This window comes from Numenius arquata, chromosome 27 (genome assembly GCF_964106895.1).
Source record: "Numenius arquata chromosome 27, bNumArq3.hap1.1, whole genome shotgun sequence".
Taxonomy (NCBI): domain Eukaryota; kingdom Metazoa; phylum Chordata; class Aves; order Charadriiformes; family Scolopacidae; genus Numenius; species Numenius arquata.
The window spans coordinates 700,032-722,589 of record NC_133602.1 but is presented as its reverse complement, the minus strand read 5'-3'; the positions used below and the strand labels follow the sequence as shown (position 1 = coordinate 722,589).

Genomic DNA, 22,558 nt, shown 5'->3' with positions numbered 1-22,558 from the left:
GCACCCACCCTCCCTGGGGTGAACGGCTGAGAAGAGACTACAGAGAATCACTGCAATTGCGGCTGAATCAGTTTTATTATTGCAGTTTGTAGGGGTTTTGGGGTTTTTTTTTTTGGAAAAAAAGCAAAATTTCTACTCGGTCCTTTGGAACGTGGTTCAGTTTGAGAAAATAAGGGGGGGAATTGCTGTGTTCAGTGCCTTTGTGGGCTGTTTATATGGCTAAATTAAGAATAAACTGTCGTTAAGTGGGATCTGACAGTGAATTGGGTGGGGGAAACCGGGCTCAGCCCCCCCTTCTCCCTGCCCTGGGGAAGGGTCCCCTCGGGTGGCTCCAGCCACAGCTTCCCCAGGGGGGTCTCCACTCGGGAAATCCCTCAGGAACGGAAGGAACAGCAGCGCTGACATGACTGGCAGGTTTTCCATACACATGCCATTCTCCCTCAAAATTGGCTTTTTTTTTTTTTTTGTCTCTCATCCCAGGAGCGGGATTGACGGAGGGGGAGGACTTTGCAAAATCGAAAATAAATAATAAAAAAAGGAATAAAAAGAGAGAGGAGGGAGAAAGGGAGAGATTTCAATCCTTTCGATTTGTGCAATGTCTAGAGTTGGAGGTTCCTGTTGTAGGAATGAGTTTATAGATATTCTCGGGAAGCATCTAATAATATAATAACACAAAGAACCCTCTATTTGGCCAGGACCCGGCAAAATACGGTGCTTGGCAGTGCCGAGGCTGAGCCCAGGGTTGGAGCCTGGTGTTTGTGCCTGCTGAAGAATTCCCCGAGTCCACTTTAATTTGGTTTTGAATGAAAACAATGTAAAAATTGCCCATGGGAAAAAAAAAAAAAAAAAAGCAGCAGCCTCAGGCTTCTTGAAGGGGGACAGTTGGTGAAACCAAGCGTTTTATTCTGACTTGGGAGAGATTTTTAAGGAAAGATTCACATTTTGTGTAATACAAAAATATTCCTAAGTGAAAAATAGACGTTTCTACTCTGAAAACTTGATGGTTTTTTTTTCTTCCTAAGTTATTCCTTTTTCCCTGGGCCCTGTCAGAAACGCTGCTTTCTAACAGGGAACATGTTCTGAAAGAAAGTTTCCAGTCAATTTTGGAAATAGTAAATCTCCACAAGATCCCACCCAGTGGGGCTGGGCTGGGGTGGAGAGAAGGGAGGGAGAACTGGAGGAACGGATCAAATCTGGGGTCTGGTGTTTGAAAAATGGTCCTAAATCCCGTGTGGCGCTTGTGCTGGATGCACTCGACAGGAGGAGTGGGAGAACTGGGCATCTTCTAGGGCAGGAGCGGGGAACTGGGAGCAGAGAAGCGGCTGTGGGTCGGTGCCCAGGCAGAGCCCAGATGGAAACGGGCACCCAGAGCTGCCCCCCAGCTTGGTCCTTTAGGATTTCAGACTGGGAAATTGCCTCCTGGGGTTTGGGAGGACGAGAACTGCAATTCTTCCCAGGCTGGGAGTCGTTTCTTCCTAATTTCCTAAATCAGCTCCACTCTTTGGTGCTGGGAGGGCTGGAGCCCCTCTGCTGTGAGGACAGGCTGAGAGAGTTGGGGGGGTTCAGCCTGGAGAAGAGAAGGCACCGGGGAGACCTTGGAGCCCCTTCCAGTCCCTAAAGGGGCTCCAGGAAAGCTGCGTGAGGGACTCTTCCTCAGGGAGGGGAGCGATGGGACGAGGGGGAAGGGTTTGACACTGAAAGAGGGGAGATTGGGATGAGATCTGGGGAAGAAGTTCTTTGCTGTGAGGGTGGTGAGAGCCTGGCCCAGGTTGCCCAGAGAAGCTGTGGCTGCCCCATCCCTGGAGGGGTTCAAGGCCAGGTTGGAGGGGGCTTGGAGCAACCTGGGCTGGTGGGAGGTGTCCCTGCCCAGGGCAGGGGGGGACTAGATGGTCTTTAAGGTCCCTTCCAACTCTAAACATTCCATGATTCTATGTTTTCCTCCAAATCTCATTCTAGGTACAAAAAGAAGTCTGGCAAAGGTTGCTCCAAAGAGGTCCCACCTTTCTGCCCAGCTCCGACAATGCATCCCTTTTCTCTGGACAGCAGAGCCCTAAGGATGGCAACACCGTGCCTGGACCTCCAGGTCTTATCCGATGGGATTCAGTTCCATCATCATGTGGAGGCAGCAGGGAATTCAAGGTGAGCTCTTAGTGTTCCATCCCTGACTCCAGCACCATTTTCACCCTGTTAATTGGCCAATTTTTGTATCACCTTCTTGCTTAGGAAAGACTCGAGAGCGTTTAATGCCCCCTGGATGATCAGGATCAGGTGTATTTTCACGCTTACATTCTGACATCAGCCCAGGAGGCCGGTCCCAACACACATCCATCCCAACCCAGTGCAATTCAAACCCCTGGGATTTTAGCCTAGCTTTCTTATTCTGAAAAAAAGGCTAAATTTAATGCTGAAAGTCACATCGGAAAATATTTGCATATTTTTCTTGTTCTCTCGATCAAAGAGCTGAGCGGGGAGGGTTTTATCAGAGTGGCTTTTTTCATCTCTTTTAGGGGTGATGTTTTTTCCTCTGATGCATCCAAGCAGATCCTTCGAGTGATAGAAAATGTAAGAAAAAAACATTGAAAAGAACAAAAACCGCTGGAAGGGTGACATGTAAACCCCTGCGACAAGAGCTGAGGTGAATGAGCGATGCCTTTCCAAACCTGTCCTTAAAGAGCTGTGCTGGGCTCGGGAACAAGTAAAAAGATTGTTGCAAAGGTCAGAAGTTTGTCAATAATAAGATTTTCAGGAACTTAGTGCCAACAGTAATAATTCTAACAGGGGAAGGGGGAGAAAGACTAATTAAACCAAACCAGAAATGGGTTTCTTTGCAGCGCTGGCAACTGCGCGTCGGCAACATGAGCCTGAGCGGTAAAAGTGACCAGTGAAAACAACCCATCTCCTCTCCAAGGGAGGTCAACCAGCGAAAGAAAAGAGACACCACCAGCCGCCACCAGGAAATAACTCTGTCGGGTTTAATATTTTCAGGGATTATTTGCAATGTAGGTAAGGGAATTAGGTTTCCTTTCTTTTTTAAACAGTTGGATGTTACCTCGTCGGGGTACTTTAAGCCCTGTGAGACATCTCAACATCCTCCTTTCTTTTTTTCTTCTTAAAGGCGTGAAAACTGAGCCACCTATTTAGCAAAGTGCTTGGCATCGCCCAGCGGAGGGTATTTGAGCTCTCTCAGAGGCTCAGCTTTCATTTCGGGGGGGGGGTTGATTCTGACCTTTGGGGAGCCACAACTGCCCAGTGCCTTCCCGGGCACGCACCAGAGAACACAATCAAACCCACCAAAACTACTTTGGGCTCTTGGTTTACACAACCCTGATTTTTCCATTTCCCCTCAGCTCAAAGATAAAAAATAAAAATAAACTAATGAAATGAAAGTGGAAAAGCCAGAAAACAACCCCCTCAGACCACCTGTAGGGGTTGTCTGTTCGGTTCAAGGCTTTGATCCTCTATTTGCACAGAAAAGGAAGACGTTTAACTGCAAACTCCCGTTGCACGGGGGCCGAGGTGGGGGGGGTGGTGTCTGTAAAGCACGGAGGGACAGAAAGGATGGTCTGAAGACAGATTGCATACCTGCTGCCCCCCTTCCGGAAGGCTGCTTATGATTTGTGTACCACAAGAACAACGGCGGCCGACCCTGGGGGTTCACAAAAGGAACTGGTGCCAGGGCAGAGCCCCACGAGCCACAGTCCAGCAAGTGCTTCATGTAAAATTCCAGGTCGGCCCGAAATTCTGAGCATCTTCAAGACAGTTCCCGGATAACGGGGACTTCCAAGCATTGGCTGGAACGGACACTTTTTTTTTTTTTTTTTTTTGCTTTTTTTTTTGTCATTTATTTCCAAGAGGACAGTGAGGGAACAAGAGGAGACTCTTGGGTCAAGGAGCCGTAACGCCGGGTACAGCTCGGGCGTCAGAGCAGCAAAGCCAGGGCTTGTACAGCGCAAAGAGCATCTGTCCCCGTCGTTATGCACGTGCTGCTCCAGCCATGCAGAGGCGTTTTCCAGGGACCGGTGGCTTTCCTCCGTCCTCCGAGCACGACAGAAGCTGGGGGCCTGCGGTGCAAAGGGGTGCTCTTGAAAAACCAGGAGGTATAAACTGAATTTATTGGAACATGGGGTTGGTTTCGTCGGGGGATGCGGTGGAGGGAAGGAAGGGTTCAAGCTTTGAGAAGAAAATCTGGGTGAGAACAGGCACCTTTTCACTCTTTTGAACACTGTAAATAATAATAATTAAAAAAAAAAAGACCGAAAGGCCGCCCTCCCCTGTTTCCCCCCCACCCCCCGGCTTCCCAATCCCAAGGCTTGCCTTCACATCATGCTCTTCCTGTACTGAGACTGTGAGCTCTGTTTGGGTTTCGAGTCCGACTGCTGGAGTTCAAACTGTTTGTACAGGTCCCTCAGCTCTTTGATCTCCTGCAGCACCCTCTTGGCTTGGCTCCAGGTGGAAGAAGCCTCCCCCAGCAACCTCTCCGATTCCTGCAGGATCCTTTCAGAGTCCGACTTGGAAGATGATGAGGAAGAAGAAGAAGAGGTGGTGGTGGTGGTGGCGGTGGTGGTGCTGGTGGTGGAATCCTTGGTCTTTCTCTTGCCTTCCCCGTAGCCCTTCACCTCTGTCAGCAGTTCCTGAGTTTTTTCCAGTTTCAGTGCAACCAGTTCTTGTATCCGGGACAGTTGCTCCGGTTCTGCCGAGGCAAACTGAGCCTCCAGCCCCCTCCTCAGCACCGCCCGGTGCGTGGAAGAATCCCGTCGAGACAGAATTTCTTCCATGGAGGCACATTTATTCTTTTCCGAGTGTGAGAGCTTTTTAGGGACCTGCGGCGTGTACATGGTCCCTTTCTCAAAGGAGTCATTGCGCTGCCCGGATCTGTCCCACGAGGTCACCTCCCGTCGCGGGAGGCTCCCCGTCCGGCCTTTCTCTGATGGCTTGACGTTCTCTGAATCGGAGCGGCGCCGGCCAGCGGTGAGATGTGCCACCGACTTATCCAGGTCCACCCGGAAACTCTCTTCGCAGGTGCTGTGATCCTCCGGAGAGGCGTCTTCCTCCTGGATCAGGTCGAGCGTCAACATGCCATCAGAGGTTGAGGTAGATGCCTGGAGAAGCAGATAAAGAGCTGTGTTATCACTGGAACCACACGCTGAGTGTCTTTTATACCCGAGATACGCGTCGCCTGCGCCGGGATGGACCAGGAATACAAGCAAGTGTGACCTCGTGACAGAGCCCCGGGTTTGTAGCTGAGATGGAGAGCCTTGGACAAGCCATCTGTGCTCACCCATGGCTGAGTTCCCCAGCTATAACGGTTATTCTCTGTCAGGAACTTGAAGGAACGTTTCATTTTCAGCAATGAAATGATGCCAGATGGCAAACTAGCACCTTGAAAAAGGGTTTGTGCAAGGTCTACAAGAACGCAGGACAAGATCTGGTCGCCCACCACCCTCCTGGGTCTTAGGACAATTTTCAGTTGGGGCCAGAGCTCAAACACCAGGTCTTTTTGCATTTACCTTATAAATGGAATAATCGCAAGGGAGTTCTACGGAAGCAGGGGTCTTGGCATTTGCTCTACGTACCACAGCCATCAAATGTCCCCGTGTTGGGGGGCGTCGGGAGTGCTGTATTTTCGCCCTGTCGCGCGTTGGGTGGGCGAGGTAGCTGTCCTCCTCCACAGTGACCTAAAGTGGCGAGAAAGGCTAGTGAACGCCTGGGAGCCCAGGAAACGTGAGCCACCCCTCGTTTCTGTAGCCGTGACCAGCCAGACTGTGCTGACCAGCCAGACGCACTGTGGCACATCCTTTATTCCTCCGGGATTCCCTTTCCCTTGTGACCCACGTGCTGAGGGTGAATTTCTCCCGCAAACCCCTGGGCCAGGGTCCTTTGCTCAAAGCAGGGGTTTTACACCTGCCCTGCACAGTGTTGACAACACACTGGTCATGATGCAGCCGGGATGGGGCTGGGATGCAGCTGGGATGGGACTGGGATGGGCTGGGGATGCCACTGGTCAGGATGGGGCCGGGATGGGGCTGGACTGGGGTAGGGATGCAAGTGGGATGGAGTTTGGATGCAGGTGGGATGGGACTGGGATGGGTTGGGGATGCAGTGGGATGAGTTCGGGATGGGGTGAGGGATGCAGTGGGATGAGTCCGGGATGGGGTGAGGGATGCAGTGGGATGGGACTGGAATGGGGGTCGGGATGGGGGTCAGGATGCATTGGGATGAGACTGGGGTGGGGGTTGGAATGCAGTGGGACGGGACTGGGATGGGCCCAGGATGGGGTGAGGGATGCAGTGGGATGGGATTGGGATGGGGCTGGGATAGGGGTTGGGATGTGGTGGGATGTGTCTGGGATGGGGTGAGGGATGCCATGGGATGTGTCCGGGATCACTGGTCCAAGGCTTGTTGGTGTCTGGACTTTGTCAAGACAAGGGAGCCCGGGCCCGGCCCTCAGCGTCCCGCTCACCTCATCCAAGATGCGGTTTTTAGCACGTGTGATTGCGGAGTTGAGGGCGTTAATCCATGACTCTTTCTCTTCTGGACTCACAGCCAGGAAGATGAGATTCGGTGCCTACAAAAAAGGGAATTCAGGTCAGTGACTAAACTTGTACAGAGATGCTTTCACGCTCTCCCTGCCTGCAGAAAAGCTCCGCAGCCTTTACAGCTGGTTTGCCTCCGTGGGAAAACACGAAGCAGACCCGATTCCTCACAAATACCCAACTTTTCAACCCAAAAGCTGTTTGCCATATTTACTTCCCTGGTGGCTGCAGTTCCTCCTTCTCCCTCTTTGCCTTCCCACACACCAGCCTGGGTTTTTGCCTTCGTCAAACGATGGTGCAGCATCTGCCGCTCACGGGCCATTTCTCCGTGGCCACCTCAGACATTGACGGGGGCTGTTGGACCAGCAGCTCCAGGAGGAACCCACGGAAGGAGCCAGATTTTCCCTACTTTGGTATGTCAGATGCACACCGAGGGCAGAGCAGTTCTGAAAATATGGTGTGTGCAGGGGATGCCGGATCCTTAGGGTATTTTTCATAGAATCATAGAATTGCTGATGTTGGAAGGGACCTTTTAGATCATCCAGTCCAACCATCAACCCAACACTGACAAACCCACCACTGACCCGTGTCCCTCAGCACCACGTCTGCCCGGCTTTTAAATCCCTCCGGGGATGGTGACGCCACCACTGCCCTGGGCAGCCTCTTCCAAGGCTTCACAACCCTTTCCGTGTAAAAATTGTTCCCAATCTCCATCCTAAACCTCCCCTGGAGCAACTTGAGGCTGTTTCCTCTTGTCCCATCGCCTGTTCCTTGGGAGAAGAGACCGACCCCCCCCTGGCTACCCCCTCCTTTCAGGGAGTTGGAGAGAGCGAGAAGGTCTCCCCTCAGCCTCCTTTTCTCCAGGCTGAACGCCCCCAGCTCCCTCAGCCGCTCCAAGAGACCTTCTCTTTGGTCTCCAGACCCCTCACCAGCTCCGTTGCCCTTCGTTTTTTTCAAGTGAGATACTCGGTAGAAATGAGGTTTGGCCTCTCTAACATTTTTTCCAGCCCTCTCCTTGCTCAGGGTGCCTGGGGACAGCGCAGCCGCTTTCCATTTTCCCTTTCTCTTCCCTTTTCGCAGTCCCTGGTGTTACAAAATCCCTCTCAAAGTGCAGGGGAGGGGGTGGGAAAGTTTGGTCTCCTGAACCAAGTTGGAATGAAGAGTGTAAATCCAACTCGTGTGTGTGGCTGTGGGTGGGTGCATTTGGGCCAGTGGCAACCTCTTTTTTTTCAGTGGCAACCGAGACCTCGTGGCAAGTCCCCGTTCTGGTGCCTTTTAGCTTTCCTCTGGGCAGAAAGAACTCCTGGGACAAATTCCCGTGCAGCTCTTTCAATGCTGCCCGGATTTGGACCCGAGGCCCATCAGCATCCCTGCCTCCCTTCCGATGGTGAATTAACGCAATCAGCTGAACCGCAGCTGCCAGGAGCGGCGGCAGCAAAATGGCTTTGTCCTTGCTCCTGGCAAACATTCCGGTACCTTCCTTTCCCAAGGTCAGAATACTCTCAGGTGATCACATCCACAGAAAATGGTTGTATTTACTTAGAAAACCAGAGGCCTCAGTGCTCTCCCGGCAGAAACTCGGCTTCTCCCCCCGTCTCTCACTGGTGCTGTGGGTCCTGACGCCGTAAATGCATGTTCATGTGTTTTAAACCAATGAGATGCCACCTGGACCCCTCCACAACCGAGATTATCCAGTTTCACCCCCCAATTAGTGGCTCAAACCCTCAGATCTGGGAGGCAGCCTGGCCTACACCGAGATCTGACATCTTTCTTGGGTTTTCTCGGGTTTTCTCAGGTTTTCTTGGGTTTTTCTCGGGCCGAACCGTGCTCTCAAGAGCAAAACGTACCGTGTTTCCAGGCTGCCTGGAGTGAGCGAGAGTAAATTTGCTGTGGTTCTTCTTGCTTCTGCTTTTGGACTTCCTGAGCTCTTCGCATTTCTCGTAATCGCTCAGGTCAAACGTTTCCTGTATATTTTTTTCATCTTTTACCTGAAAAAAAAACAAAAAAAAAAAAACAAAAACCCACCCCAAAAATAAAATTACAGCCTTTGCAGACGTCAGAGAGAGAGGCAGCGATGGGGCTGCTGCTCCCAGCCCGGGGGGGTTTGAAGGTGCAGAGCGTGGGCTGGAGCTTCTGGTGGGGTTTTGTGATCACTGAAACACTCTGCAAGAGTCGTCCACATTAAGGCACAAACACATTAATTAATGGCATTATTAACTGGGGTTTTCAGGGGAGAAACAAGAGATTTTCAGCCTGATAGTTTCAACTCGAGTGCCTTCTGGAACGAGGTGGGGGCGTATTTAGAAGGATCACTTGAAAAATCACTGTCTCCTGGGTTAATTCCTGCTTTTCTACGGATTCCTCAGGGATTTAACTGCCTCTCCCCCCCCCAGGACTGGGCTGAGACGCAGGTGTGACCAGACACGATGTTAACGCTTGTGGACCCTCGAAATGAAGAGCATCTTCTCCAGCAGCAAGAAGAGGACCCTGCCTGCGAGGAGGAGGAGGTCCAGGCGGAGGCAGGAGATGCTGGGAGGAGGTGGGCTTTCCTCTGCCCGTTAAAAGGGGCAATCACGTTAGCGCCTGGTGCTTTTCTGGAGGTAGCACAACAAAAGTTGGAGGGACAAGATTAGCACTTCCTATTTTTAACCCGGTGGCATTACTGCAGGCTGTGCTGACGGCTGATTTGGGGGAGCGGATGGAGCACATCCCGGCCCAGATTACCCACACAAGGCGTCTGCTGCTCTCCCCCGATGCTCATCCCCTGGGAAAGGGGCTGTGGGGAGAATCCCGGCCCCACTGACCACCCACACCATGGGGTTTGTTCTGGCAGCTGCTGGGGGGGCTGGCCAGGCCCCCCCAGAGACCCTTAGCAGCCAGGGGATTCAGGGAAGGTTTTAAGAAGGAAGGGGGTGGCCTTCAGAGGCACAAGCACTTCTTGGGTGTCCTTTAGAGCCATCAAGGGGAAGCTTTTACAAAATCTCACTTTTTCCAGGTCTTTTGCCCGACACTTCCTCCTCTGCTAGCCCTGCTGTGACAGGCACAGAGCTAGAGAGAAATATCACAGGGGCTTAAATTAAAGGTGGGACTTTTGCAGGGCTGAGTTGGGGGGGAAGCCAGGGCTCTTGATGCTGCCCCATGACAGACCCCAACCTGGAGGTGCCATCACTTGGGGAATGCAGAGCCTGAATCTGCCTTTAGTTTTGTAAGGTCTTCCCTTTAATTGCTGTTTTCATAGAATCACAGAATGGTTTGGGTCGGAAGGGACCTTAAATCTCAGCCAGTGCCCCCCCTACCATGGGCAGGGACATCTCCCACCAGCCCAGGTTGCTCCAAGCCCCCTCCAACCTGGCCTTGAACCCCTCCAGGGATGGGGCGGCCACAGCTTCTCTGGGCAACCTGGGCCAGGCTCTCACCACCCTCAAAATAAAGAACTTCTTCCCCAGATCTCATCCCAATCTCCCCTCTTTCAGTGTCAAACCCTTCCCCCTCGTCCTATGGCTCCCCTCGCTGAGGAAGAGTCCCCCACACAGCTTTCCCGGAGCCCCTTTAGGGACTGGAAGGGGCTCCAAGGTCTCCCCGGTGCCTTCTCTTCTCCAGGCTGAACCCCCCCAACTCTCCCAGCCCGTCCTCACAGGAGTTTTTAATGCCCTGTCCTCACATCCCACTCCCGCAGCAGAGCAGCTCTGCTCTTTCCGTGGCAAACGTGAGGAATGTAGGTAACTGGGATGGGGGAGAGCTTGGTTTTCCGTGTCTGCTGAGGACAGAGGTTCAAATCCATGTCAATCGGCTTAATCCTCCTCCAGCCGGGGTTGTTATGGGCTGGGATCCGAGTCTGAGGAACTCGGGTGCCGGGAAGGCAGACGGAGATGAGGTCTTAGCTCTTGGATTTCTTGAAAGGACTCCAACCCGTTCAATATTTTTCCTCCCTCATTTTGGGAAGCGCCGAAGGAATTCCCCGTGATGTTTTCAACAGAATTTAAACAAAGAGGCTGACTAAGAGGCTGTATCCAGCTTTCTCACCGGAGACATGGATAAAGCGACCATCTGGCCTCGCAGAATGACTGCGGTTCCCCCCTCCGTCCTTTTTCCTTCTATCCCTGGAGTTTGTCTTTGGGAACTGGGAGGGAGACACCGTGCACAGCTACTCCCAAAGCCCCAGAAGCTACTGCTTATTTCTGCTCATGACAACAGCCACTGTGTTTTATGAACAGACACAGAAATGTCTCTGGTAGATAATGTCTGTCTGTGTATCCCCCCCCCCCCCCGTCCCCCGTGCCTTTCTAATCGGCTTTTATCTCTTCCCAGCACCATCCTACAATCCACCTCTTTCCAAGAATCTTGGCTGAATCCAGCAGGAAAAGCCAATCCCCCCCGGAGCCCCCAGCTGCGAGGCCGAGCCAGATGTTTGCCTCCTGACTCCAGATGTTTGCTCATGTAGGTCACTGGGACTTCCCCAGCCCAACACACGGAGCCGGCGCCGTGATCCCAGGGGAGCCAGGACTCAAATATCTTGCCTCTAGGAACATCTACAGAGAGGAATATCAATGCTGCAGAAAGGATGGGTGTAGTTTGTCCAAATAAACATCTAAAAAGACCTTTAAAAGACTTGGCCAGGGCTCTAACACCCCCACCCCCCCCCCGAGAGAAGACCCCTCCACACAGACCGACCATGGCTTTCACCAAAATACCCTATGAGTGCGTAGACCAGCTATAAAATGCTTCTGCCTGAGAATAAGCAACACCTGTTTGCGTTAAGAGGATGATGGTGGGGTCCCATCACTACGTTTTGGACCAGGTGGGGCAGGTTCAGCCCCCCCAGAGGTATTTTGGGGCAGGTGGGTCCTCCTGTGGCTACTGCTAAGGATGTGAGGGTCTGTCTGCCCTTTGGCCAGAGCTGTAGCTCGGGCAGGTTTGGGCTCACTTGGAGCTGATTCTCTCCCGTACAGAGCCTTATGAAGCCATAAAGGACCTGAGGCTCTAATTTAGTCATTTAAATGTGGCTTTGTCCTGTCCTGGGCGGTGGGAAGAGGCTCAGCACCAGCCTGAGATGGGCAGGGATTGGTGTCTCACCAGGGGCATTGCCAACTGATGTCCCCCTCTTTGTCCCCTGCACAGAGACACACAAGAGAAGAAGTAACAGCAGAGGGAAATAACAGAGCGTTCAGTGTGTCATCAGTGAAAGGAGAGAGAAGGAAGGTGAAAGGCAAACTTCAAAACTCCCAGCCGGCTCTTTTGTCCCTCCTGGGGCCAAGAAGAGGGAGGAGGTGAGTGTGAATGACAGAACAGGGGCAGGAGAGGGCGAGTGCTCGGGGGCTGAGGACAGTGGGTAAAGGAAAAAAAAAGAAAAAAGCAATCCTTGAAGCCTAAATCCCGGTCACCTGTGTCGATAGGAGGTGGGTGACAAACCTGAGGGTGTCCACCCTCCTCCACATTTTCAGGGAGATTGGAACCATACAAATAAAACCCTTCAGGTTTCACCTGCAGAGAATTTGGGTTGACGTGTTCCCGGCAGCCAGGCAGCGTGTGCAGGTCTTTGGGTAACGTTTTGGGGAGGAATTAGCCCCAGGTGCCAGTTGTCAGCAGGAGGGAATGAAGCCAGATATCATGATTTGTGAGGAGAACAGGGATTTCATGGTTTGTGAGGGGAACAGCAGCTTTTATCCTCATTTATGCTGGGGTGATGATCTCTGTTTATGTTAGTGTGACCCACGGCTCCTCCTACACCCTGGCTGCTCCCAGTGATCCCAGGAGTTAATCCCATGGACGGAGATTTACAGTTGCTGGTTTGTTTTCTTCTTCTTTGCTGAATAAAGATTGAAGGTAGATTTTTGAAAGTTGGGGGCGGGGGATTTTTTAGTCTCGGGCGCCAAACTTTAAGCTCTTTAAGAAAAGGTCTGAGTTCTGGGATAGGCTAAGCACCTCCTCCGGGTACGAAGTCCTCAGTCTGGTCCCCCATCCCTGGACAGTTTCCCTCTTGCTCTCTGATTTGCCGGGAAGAGGGTTTAAACAAGGCCTGATGGTTCCTCTTTTCTACAGCTCCTTTTAGGGAGTCAAGAGAGGGCAAAATCTTCCCTGTCTGGGGCGGTGTGTCCTCTCCTGTCCCTGCAGGGCTTTGCACACCTCAGATGTGGGTATTTTTTGGATCCATTAACCTTTCCTAAGGTTTCCCACACTGTAGTTGGAGGCTGAGAGGAACGAGGGGCCATTTGGCTTCATGCTCTAGGAAGGGAGAGGCCAGGATAGTTGATTTTGGCAACCTCATTCCTAGGCGGGAGGTGACAGCAGGTCTTTCCTTCCTCCCAGCTGCTGAGATCCTGGCGTGAAGTGAACGGAGGGACCTCAGAGCCTCCTGAGCAGGTAGGTCCTGCACTCCTCACCCTGCAGGGAAGCTCTGGATTGAAAGGATTAAGGTAAATAAATCCCAGCACTTGCTGCCATGGCTGTCTGCAGGCTTTGCTGCCTGTGTTGTACCAAGAAAGCAATTTCTTGTCCTGAGGTTCAGCCTGGCCCCTCCCCATGCTCCCAGAAATCACAGAATCATGGAATGGTTTGGGTGGGAAGGGACCTTGAAGATCATCTCATTCCAGCCCCCCCTGCCCTGGGCAGGGACACCTCCCACCAGCCCAGGTTGCTCCAAGTCCCCTCCAACCTGGCCTTGAACCCCTCCAGGGATGGGGCAGCCACAGCTTCTCTGGGCAACCTGGGCCAGGCTCTCACCACCCTCACAGCAAGAACTTCTTCCCATTATCTAACCTAAATCTCTCCTTTTTCAGCTTAAAACCCTTCCCCCTCATCCTATGGCTCCCCTCCCTCATCAAGAGTCCCCCCCAGCTTTCCTGGCACCCCTTTAGGGACTGGAAGGGGCTCCAAGGTCTCCCCGGAGCCTTCTCTTCTCCAGGCTGAACCCCCCCAACTCTCTCAGCCCCCCCTCCCAGCAGAGGGGCTCCAGCCCTCCCAGCATCTCCGGGGCCTCCTCTGGCCCCGCTCCAACAGCTCCGTGTCCTTCTGCTGTTGGTGGCCCCAGAGCTGGAGGCAGCACTTGGGGTGGGGGGGGTGTCTCCCCAGAGGGGAGCAGAGGGGCAGAATCCCCCCCCCTCACCCTGCTGGGGATGCAGCCCAGGGGGTGGGGGGCTTGCTGGGCTGCCAGCACACAGTGCAGGCCTGTGGCCAGCTTTTACCCCCCTTCCAAGCCCCTCCAAGCCCTTCTGGGCAGGGCTGCTCCCCATCCCTCCATCCCCATCCCGGGCTGGGACCGGGGGCTGCCCCCACCCAGGGGCAGGACCCTGCCCTTGGCCTGGTTGGACCCCATGAAGTCCAAACGCTTCCACGCTCCAAGTGGGCCAGGCGTGGGAGGGGAAACTGAGGCACAGAGAAGGAAACCAAGCTGTCCCTTGTCACCTAAGACAAAGCCAGGTCCCTAAAGCGGGGTACATTGGACGCTGGGGCCATTAGAGCAGAGGGTCCCCCCACCCTCAGTGGCAGCTGCCGCTGCTCGGGGTGTAGCCACGTGGCCAGTGCCTAATCTGGGCCCGCAGCTGGGGAGATGTGCTGAGACTGACATTGCTGGTGCAGTGCTGAGGATGAAGAAGGGGGGGCTGCATTCTTGGGACGCCTTCGCCCCTGCAGCTGCTGCCCGGCGGGGCCAGCACGAAGGGACACCGGCCACCGCGGCGCTGTGGGTCCTGGCCATCCTGTGGGTCAGAACATCAGCTGTGGTGCCCAAAGTACCTCCTCTCAAAGGCTCTGACCTGGTCTCTCCAAAGGTCTGTTTTTCCTGCTGCCAAGGCTCTTTCGCACCGTTCTGACAACGGGAGGATCCCCGATGGGGTTTAAATTAACTGCCCGTTGGGTGTCTTGATGATGGAGAGTTAAAATTTCCTCCCTCATCAAGTCGTCACCTGCAACAACTCTGAACCCCCCTGATTCAGGGCAGGGCTGAGCTCTGGGGCCGCACCAGGAGCGCAGAGGAAGGGCCGTCAGGCAGTCACCAGGAGAAGTTCTGCTTCCTGAGGTTTTCCTTGGGGTTTTTGTGTTTTTTTTTTTTTTTTTTTTTTGGGGGGGGTGGTGTTTTGCCCGAGCAGTTCCCCGTTGAGATGCCACACGCTCGAAGCAAATGCGGAAGGTGCAGAAAAATCACAAGACACCGAGTGTAACGTATCCAGGAGACACTCTAGAGGTCAGAATGTGGCTCGGGGTGTAACCAGAAACCCCCAGATTCTCAGCGAGGCTGAATATCCAAAGATGGGCCGTCTCGGGGGCAGCGCCTTCCCCTCTCGAGCTGAGACTCGAAGTTTCGCTTCCTCAAGCTGAGCAAGGGACAGACATTTCTGCAAGAGCTTAACTAAAACCAGGCTGTCCCAGGATGGGAATCCATCCCTGTGTCCAGCAGCTCCGGCGGTGCCGGGAAGGAGAACTGGTGAGGGGACTGGGAGGTGATGGGGGAGACCTGAATTTAATGGGTGACCTGAGTTTAATGGGAGACCCAAGTTTAATGGGAGACCTGAATTTAATGAGAGACCGGTATTTAATGGCCTGTCCTGTCACTGGCTCCTTGTTCTCCTCATTCTCCTCAGTTCCCCAGCCTCACAGCCTGTGTGGTTCTGGTCTGCAAAGGAACTAGGAGAAGAAATACAAGGAGCTTTGGGAGAGTTTGAGCTATTACAGTAACAGAGACCTGCAAAACGCTGTGGACACAGGGTTCAAGACCAGGTTGGACAGGGCTTAGAGCAACCTGGTCTGGTGGGAGGTGTTTCCCATCTGGTTGGAACTGGAAGAGCTTCAAGGTCCATTCCCACCCAAACCATTCCATGATTCTGTGATGCTTTCCACTCGTCCCGACCGCAGACGTGACACGGAAGACACGGCCACCCCCTTCCCCAGAGGCAAACACGCACCACGAAGCACCATCTCGGTACCGAGCGCACGAACAGCACATGCACGGAACCACCACGAGCACTTTGCAGGCTCCATCACACGCGTGGAACACGTATGTGAGCTCCAGACACTCCTCCGAGGGTGGACACACAGACACACAACCCTTCCTGGCAGAGAGTTGGGCGGTGTTTGATGGCGCCGTAACAAACGAGGAGCGAGAACAGCCTCCTTCTCAAGTGCTCTTGTGCTTAATTGAGTCGAGGCTTTTGGTAGCAAACAAGAAAAGGCTTAAGGAAGCCCCCAGAAGCGTTTTCCTCATTAACATCTCGTCATCACAGAGCCCGTTCATGCTGTCTGGACAGCCCTGGGCTTCCTCTCAGGAAGTGGTAGGAGCCCAGCTGTGTCTGCCTTAGCCCGACTGCTATTCCCAAGCGCGGAGCAATAACAAAGCTGGGCTAGAAACCAGAGAACAATTACCAGAAATTTGCAGGGGTGAAGGGGGTACGAGGGGGGGGTGGGGAGGGAACCGGTGTGGAGGGGAACGAGGGGAAGGAAAGCAAAAAACCATCCTCAGAGGGTGTTCTTTCCCTCAGCAGAGCTCATCGGCACATTCTATGATCTTCTTGTGTGTGTTTTTCCCCAAAATGCTTTTTCTTTTTTTTTTTTTTTGGCTGGTGACCAAATGTTAAATAATGAAGGGGGGTGAGGTTTTTGGTTTTTTTTTTTTGCATAAGTTCACAGAGTTGGGCTCGCAGCGGGGGCTACAGAGCTCTGCAGGCTCCCAGCCCCTGCCGAAATGAGCTCTATAAGCCCCGGCCGCCGCTTTGGTGCAGGGTTGGGAGAGCAAAAGGTTGTAGGTGTTAGAGGAGGTTTCCCACCTTCCAAAGGCTGATGCCCTAATCATAGAATTCATAGAATCATAGAATTTTCTAGGTTGGAAGGGACCTTTGAGATCATCTAGTCCAACCATCGAGGCTCAAAATTCCAGTTTTGCATTTTCCAGGTGTATCAACTAGTCTGATAAAAATATATTTCCTTTCCTCCCAGGCTTGGTTTCTGCCAGGGAGAAAGCCCAGGCTTCCATCAAGGGCTCCCCATCTTCTCCTAAATAAATAAACCTAAATAAATAAATCAGGGCTCGTCTCTAACCTGCAAGCCCAGGTGCGAGGCAGGCAAGGGAAAAAGCGCACAGGTTCCCGGCAGGAATCGATGTGGATATTGATGGCATCTGGATATTGTGGGAGTTTACTTTTTGGAAACCTTTCCCTTCAGCCCTTCCAGGTCCCAGCATCATTCCCTGCCCTGAGCTGACACCTTTCCCGAGGGATCCCACCGTCCGTGACACACGAATCCCCCCCTTTCCCAGGCACCTTGTGCCCGAGGGAGAGGAGTATTATTAGCCCTGCTTGCCAGATGGAGAAATTCAGGCAAAAGTAAATAAATGTCTGGTTTGAATTCATTTAGGGAGTGCGTGGAGGAGCTGAGGATGGCATCCAGGAGTCCTGGAATTTAACCCCTTCTGCTCCGAGCCGGAAGAGAGGCCGTGAGTCCCGCGTTAGACCCCAACAACCTGCCATCTGGTCCAGAGCGGCCGCCGAGCTTCAGAGAAGCTGACAAGAAACCTCAAGGTTAATATGAGTTAACTCCTTTGCTCCATCCACCAGATCCACGGTGCTCCGATGGCTTTGATGGAGCAAAAATAATTTATAGCAGAGCAGGGCTTTGATCTTTTGCGGAAACGGACAACTGAGGCTCCTCTGCAGAAATCGGCCTGAGATTCAGCCTGTTTAGTGGCCATTTCTGCTGGAGTTTTTTATTCCCATCTCCTTGGGGTCTCCACTGTCTAATTCTCTCTGGATGCACCCCCCCTTGGTGGTGGCAGGGGGTCTGCAAGCGGAGACCCTTTCTCCAGAGCCGCGAAGAGCCTCTCACGCAACTGGCCAGCGGCTCCATTTTCTCCACCGGGCAACAATCTGGTGTGTGAAAAAAAAAAACCCCAACCTAAAAGAGGCTCCATCAAATCCCAATTTATTAAGCTGTTTGCAGGAGCTGCAGGTGCCTGCTGCCGGGGAAGGGAGCTCCCAAACAAGCGTTGAGCCCTGAGGGCAGGAGGGATTGCAGGGCAAAAGCCCCCAGGGCGGATCTCGGGTGGTGTTGGTACGTGAAATCCTGGCTTTGCTGAGGAATAACGGTCCAGCCGGTACCAAAAACCCCACTTTGTGTGTTAAAAAACCCGTCTGTCTTTGAACAGAAAGTCTGGGAGACGCACGAGCGATGGGCGGCCACCCCAAATGCGTGCCCTCCCTCCGCACAGGCAGATGCTGTCCCCGGGCCACCAAAATCCTTCAGGAATTTTGAATTCCCAGAGATTCAAAATCTTCCAGGAATATCGAGATTCCCGGAGATGCCGGACCTGGTGACAGCGGAGCATTCCTCATCCCGGCGGGTGCGCAGAGCCCCCCCCCCCCCCTACCCCCGGCACACACACACACAGCCAGACGTTACCTCCGCGACCGCGTTTCTGCACAACCACAGATTCTTCCTTATAAAGACACAGGCAGTCGCTGCCGCCTGTTATTTATGGTCTTTCCCACCCGTAGAAACCACAGAGCTGCTTCGGCTGCACATGCACTGGGGGTTTTCCACCACCACCACCACCACCACCACCCCCCCCGGCCCCGTAAAGAAACGAAGCAAAGACAAAAGCTCCTTGTTGGGAACCAGCACCCGCGCGGCCCCTGGGGCAGCCCCCGTCCTTCCTCGGGGCCCGGAGCACACGGGTATTTGAGCGGTGGCTGGGTTTGGGGAGGGAGGGAGGGACAGACAGACAGACAGACAGATATCTTTCTCCTGCGCATCTTCCCTGGTGTTGATTCCTGTGTCTTTCTCAGGCTGAGAGTCATAGAATTGTCCAGGTTGGAAGGGACCTTTCAGATCATCCAGTCCAACCATCAACCCAACACTGACAAACCCACCACTGACCCGTGTCCCTCAGCACCACGTCTGCCCGGCTTTGAAATCACAGAATCATGGAATGGTTTGGGTTGGAAGGGACCTTAAAGACCACCCGGTTCCATCCAGGGACACCTCCCACCAGCCCAGGTTGCTCCAAGCCCCGTCCAGCCTGGCCTTGAACCCCTCCAGGGATGGGGCAGCCACAGCTTCTCTGGGCAACCTGGGCCAGGCTCTCACCACCCTCAAAATAAAGAAATTCTTCCCCAGATCTAACCTAAATCTCTCCTTTTTCAGCTTAAAACCCTTCCCCCTCGTCCCATCCTCCCCTCCCTCATCAAGAGTGCCCCCCCAAGGGATGGTGACTCCACCACTTCTCTGGGCAGCCTCTTCCAAGGAGCGTTCCTGCTCCTTAGCCAAGCAGAGCCTTTGCTGTCGGTTTATCCCCCAGGATTCAAACACTTGGGGTACCAGACAGAGACACAGCCACCCACTGGGTGTCCGGGACATCCTGCTGGCACTGTCACCAGCGACAGTCCAGCTGGTGACTTCAGGGTGGCCAAAATTTTGGAAAACGCTCTTGTGGGTTTTTTTCCCAGGCAAGATCCAACGCTCTTCCCATCCAAGGGAGGGTGGACACCCAGCTTAGGGGAGTGTATTGTGCCACCCAGCATGGCTCTGCTGTCCCCGAGAGCCACCACTGCCAGGTCTGGGCTGCAGACGGAGGCTGTGGGAGCAGCTCCTCCAGCCCCACAGGAGCAGGGTTGGGGTGGAGAGACACCACGGTCCATCTCTGGTGGGTTCTTCAGAGGCTTCTCAGGGTTTTCGGGCACCGAATCGTTCTCTGGGAGCGATGTCCCTCTCCGAGAAGCCCTAAGCCTGGGCAGAACCATCCCATGAGCTCAGGCGTCGGTGCTGCCTGGGTGGCAGTCCCCATCCTGTCCCACCTACAGGGACACCGCGGTGACATCGCTCTGCCTGTGCTTCGGCGGGGCCATTTCTCCCTCTGCCAACCCCTATGGCTCCTTTCCCACGGAAAGACGGAGAGAGGGACCCTGAAAAGTTCCCGGGAGCATCTCTAAGTGTCCCCAAACCCACAGTCACAGCGTCCCTGCCAACTCCGCTGGGAACGGCAGTATTATCCCGTCCCATCGCTGATCCTGCCTCTTCACACCCTCCTGAGGGACCCTTCAGTGTCCCACTAACACTGTTCAGCATCTCCCCAGCCTGCAGTGGTTTCACCAGCGCAGAACCGCCCCCCCATCCAGCCTATTCCCAGTCCCTTCCCAGCAGTTCCAGCCGCGTGGGCACAGCCTGATCCCAGCTGCCATCTCCCCTGTCATTGGGACTTGCTCACGGTTGTTTGTCTTCCAGGTCCTGACTCCAAAAGTACAAGCTCCAGTTCCATCTCCGTTCCAGCACGTGCTCCAAGCGCCCCAGTACAGCCACTGGCCCGGACTGGGATAAGACGAGGCAGCAGGTAAAACTCCCCCAACCTTGTAACCTGTCTCTCTAGTGGTTTTGAAACTCTGATCTGTGGCCCCCAGAGGTGTGGGAGCTGCTGGTAAGAGCCGTGGAAGACAAACAGGGCTGCCATTGAGACATCCACTCCGTACAGTCTGCTGGGAAACACGGCATGAACCCCAAAATCCAAGGAGGTTTGTACCACTCGCCGTGTGCCTCTCGCAGCCCTCTTTCCATCCGACTTTCCCCATCCATAATGTATCCATAAATTCGTTATAGATTTAGTGCTTCATCACCTCTAGGGTTGTCCACAGTCTCTAATCTTACTCTTTTTAGGTCTCTTTACTTGAACCCCCAGCCTGAACCCCACATTTATTCCCCGCTCCTGTGTCTGTCTCCGGTTCCGGAGCAGCCGAGGGATGGAGGGGAGCTGTGAAATGCCCACAGGGAATGGAGCGCGACCGGGGCTGTCCCTCTGCTTTTAGGCTATTTCTGTCTCCTAATAACCCCCGATCCATCTGCACTTTGCCATTACCCCGTGATTCAATTAGCCTCTAAATCAAATTACTCCTGGCGCTTGGCACCCTGTTATCTCTCCAGATCCTCAACTGGTAAAGCCGGTCCGGGTGAACAGCAGACCCCCCCCCCCCCCCGCAATGGGTCTCGAAACCCACCAAGCCCCACATCCGTGTTTTTATCCCAAAATACCCCATCCTAACACCAGCCTGACTCCGAACAGCTCCTGGGCCTCTTCCCGTGGCCACAACTCCGGCCAGTGCCCGCCATGAGCTTGGGAAGGGCCATCGCCGGAGGCGGGGAGAAGAGGGGGGGACACACGTTTTTCAACAAGGTGTTGAATCCCTGGTTAAAATCCTCCCTTTTCCCTTTCCATGGGGTTTGAGGGGGGGGGGAAATACAGGAGATCAGGGATGCAATTCCCGCTGGGAGACCTGAGTTATTCCCAAATAGAGCTGGGAACAAGAGCAGTGTCCAACTTAATGCCGGGGGACAGGGACAGAAGGAAGCTGGCGGGCGGAAAAGAAGGATGAGTGGCTTTAAAATCCTTAAAAGGATTTTATGTGAATCCTTTCCGTGGGTCCAGCCCTGGGAAAATGTCTCCCAGCTCGGAGCCGCCGCGGGAACCCACGCACCAGGTTCCTCCGGGGCCAAATCGGGGAGAAAAGAAGCCCCCCCCTCCCAAAAAAAAAGGCTCCTGGAGCGGGGCTGGGGATGGAGGGGCTGGGAAAAGGCCCCTCGGTGTGAGCTTTTCATATGCAAAGGGGAGGAAAAAGTGGGGGGGGGGGGGAAGTGGGGGGATGGGAAAGGAAAATGAACCCGATCCTACCTCCTTCTCCGAGATGTAAAGCTGATCTCCCTTCAAAACCACGTAACGGTTTTTCCAGATTTCCCGAAAAATGCCCTTCCCGCAAAATTTCCGCACCCAGCCCACCTTCTCCGGCTGCACAGATTGCTGGTTTCCATCCTGTGGCCCCTGACACAAAGAGAAGGGGAAGAAAATGGGGGGGGGGGAAATGGTATTATTCTCCCTTTTATGCTCTTCTCCCCTCTTTTTCCCCCCCCCATTCTTTGCCCAACTTTCGCCTGCCCCCCCCCCTCCAGCCCCTCTCTCCACCGAAGCCGGGACCCAGGTACTTTGCTGGATCCACTCGACGTGGATTTTTGTTTTTCTGCTGCAGAGATGAAGAAGCAACAACAATAATATCTGGGGGACGATGCAAAAATCGCAGGCAGGGCTTGGGGCATTATATAAGAAAGGCTTTTCTTCTTTTTTTTTTTTTTTATGGTATATTCACGGTATTTTATTATTTAAGCCTTTCCCCATGGAAGAGGGCAGCGTTGGGGAGAATTTACATTTTGGATATATTTTTTTTTATATAGATATATATATACCGCGGTGGGGAAAAAAAAAAAAAAAAAGGCATTTTGGAGCCTTTTTCCGACCGATTCATCCCGGAGGCGATGGGTTTCTAGCGAGGATTTCTGCCTGGGCAGCGATGAGATCCCCCCCGGGTGCAGCAGACACCGGGGCGGGGGGGGATAAAGAGGTGGGGGGGGGGGAAGCGACGGATTGATGGTGTCGCCGGGTTTTTTATCATTTCCTTGCCATCCAAAAATGCCAATCGCTCGGCACCGAGCGGCGAATAGTCCCTCCCGGGGAAGGAGAAGCGCCGGGGGGAGAGGGAGAGAGAGACGGGCGCTGGGTTTGTTTTGAGCTGGTTGGGATTTTGGGGTTTTTTTTTTGGGGGGGGGGGCTTTTTTCGGCCTTTTTGCAAAGCGAAGCGACCAACTGGAAATCAAGAGACACCCCCCCCCCCAAAAAAAAACATCCGGGAGCCTCCCCCACCCCACCCTGCCCCGAAGAAGAACCGATTCCACTCACCCTTTTTGCAGAATTATTTTTTTTCATCATTCCGGAGAGAGATGGGGAGAAAAAGGTGGGGGGGGGGGGAGGAAGGAAGGGGGGGATGGATGAGAAAAGTGTGGTGGGGGGGTGGGGGGGGGGGGGGTGGGGGGCGCTCCCGGCGGCCTCCTCTTGGTTAGAGCGTGGCTGGGAAAATACACGGCAGCCTCCTCTTCCTCCCTCTCAGCCTTCACCCTTGGGGGATCACAGCCGCCCCCCGTTTACGTGGGGACCAACCCGTCCCTGGAAGGCATCCTGGGCCACCGAGACACCGTGTCCCCCCCCACCAGCCACCGCCACCACCACCATC

General features: G+C 53.8%; 1 protein-coding gene across 3 annotated transcripts; it reads right to left on the bottom strand.

The window, feature by feature from the left end:
- Positions 1-472: 472 nt before the first annotated feature.
- PLEKHO1 (pleckstrin homology domain containing O1) lies at positions 473-22,558 on the bottom strand. 3 transcript variants are annotated; one of them, XM_074164491.1, is made up of 7 exons: positions 22,228-22,257; positions 21,172-21,318; positions 8,381-8,521; positions 6,461-6,565; positions 5,574-5,675; positions 4,557-5,099; positions 473-4,508 (listed from the first exon to the last, which is right to left on the bottom strand). In XM_074164491.1, the coding sequence occupies exons 1-7, from the start codon at positions 22,255-22,257 to the stop codon at positions 4,317-4,319; spliced, it is 1,260 nt and encodes a 419-aa protein (XP_074020592.1). In that variant the 3' UTR covers positions 473-4,316. The 3 variants fall into 3 exon arrangements, with proteins under 3 accessions (XP_074020592.1, XP_074020591.1, XP_074020588.1); XM_074164487.1 differs by having other exon boundaries at positions 3,837-4,061; positions 4,315-5,099; positions 22,228-22,558; XM_074164490.1 differs by having other exon boundaries at positions 473-5,099; positions 21,172-21,309; positions 22,228-22,254.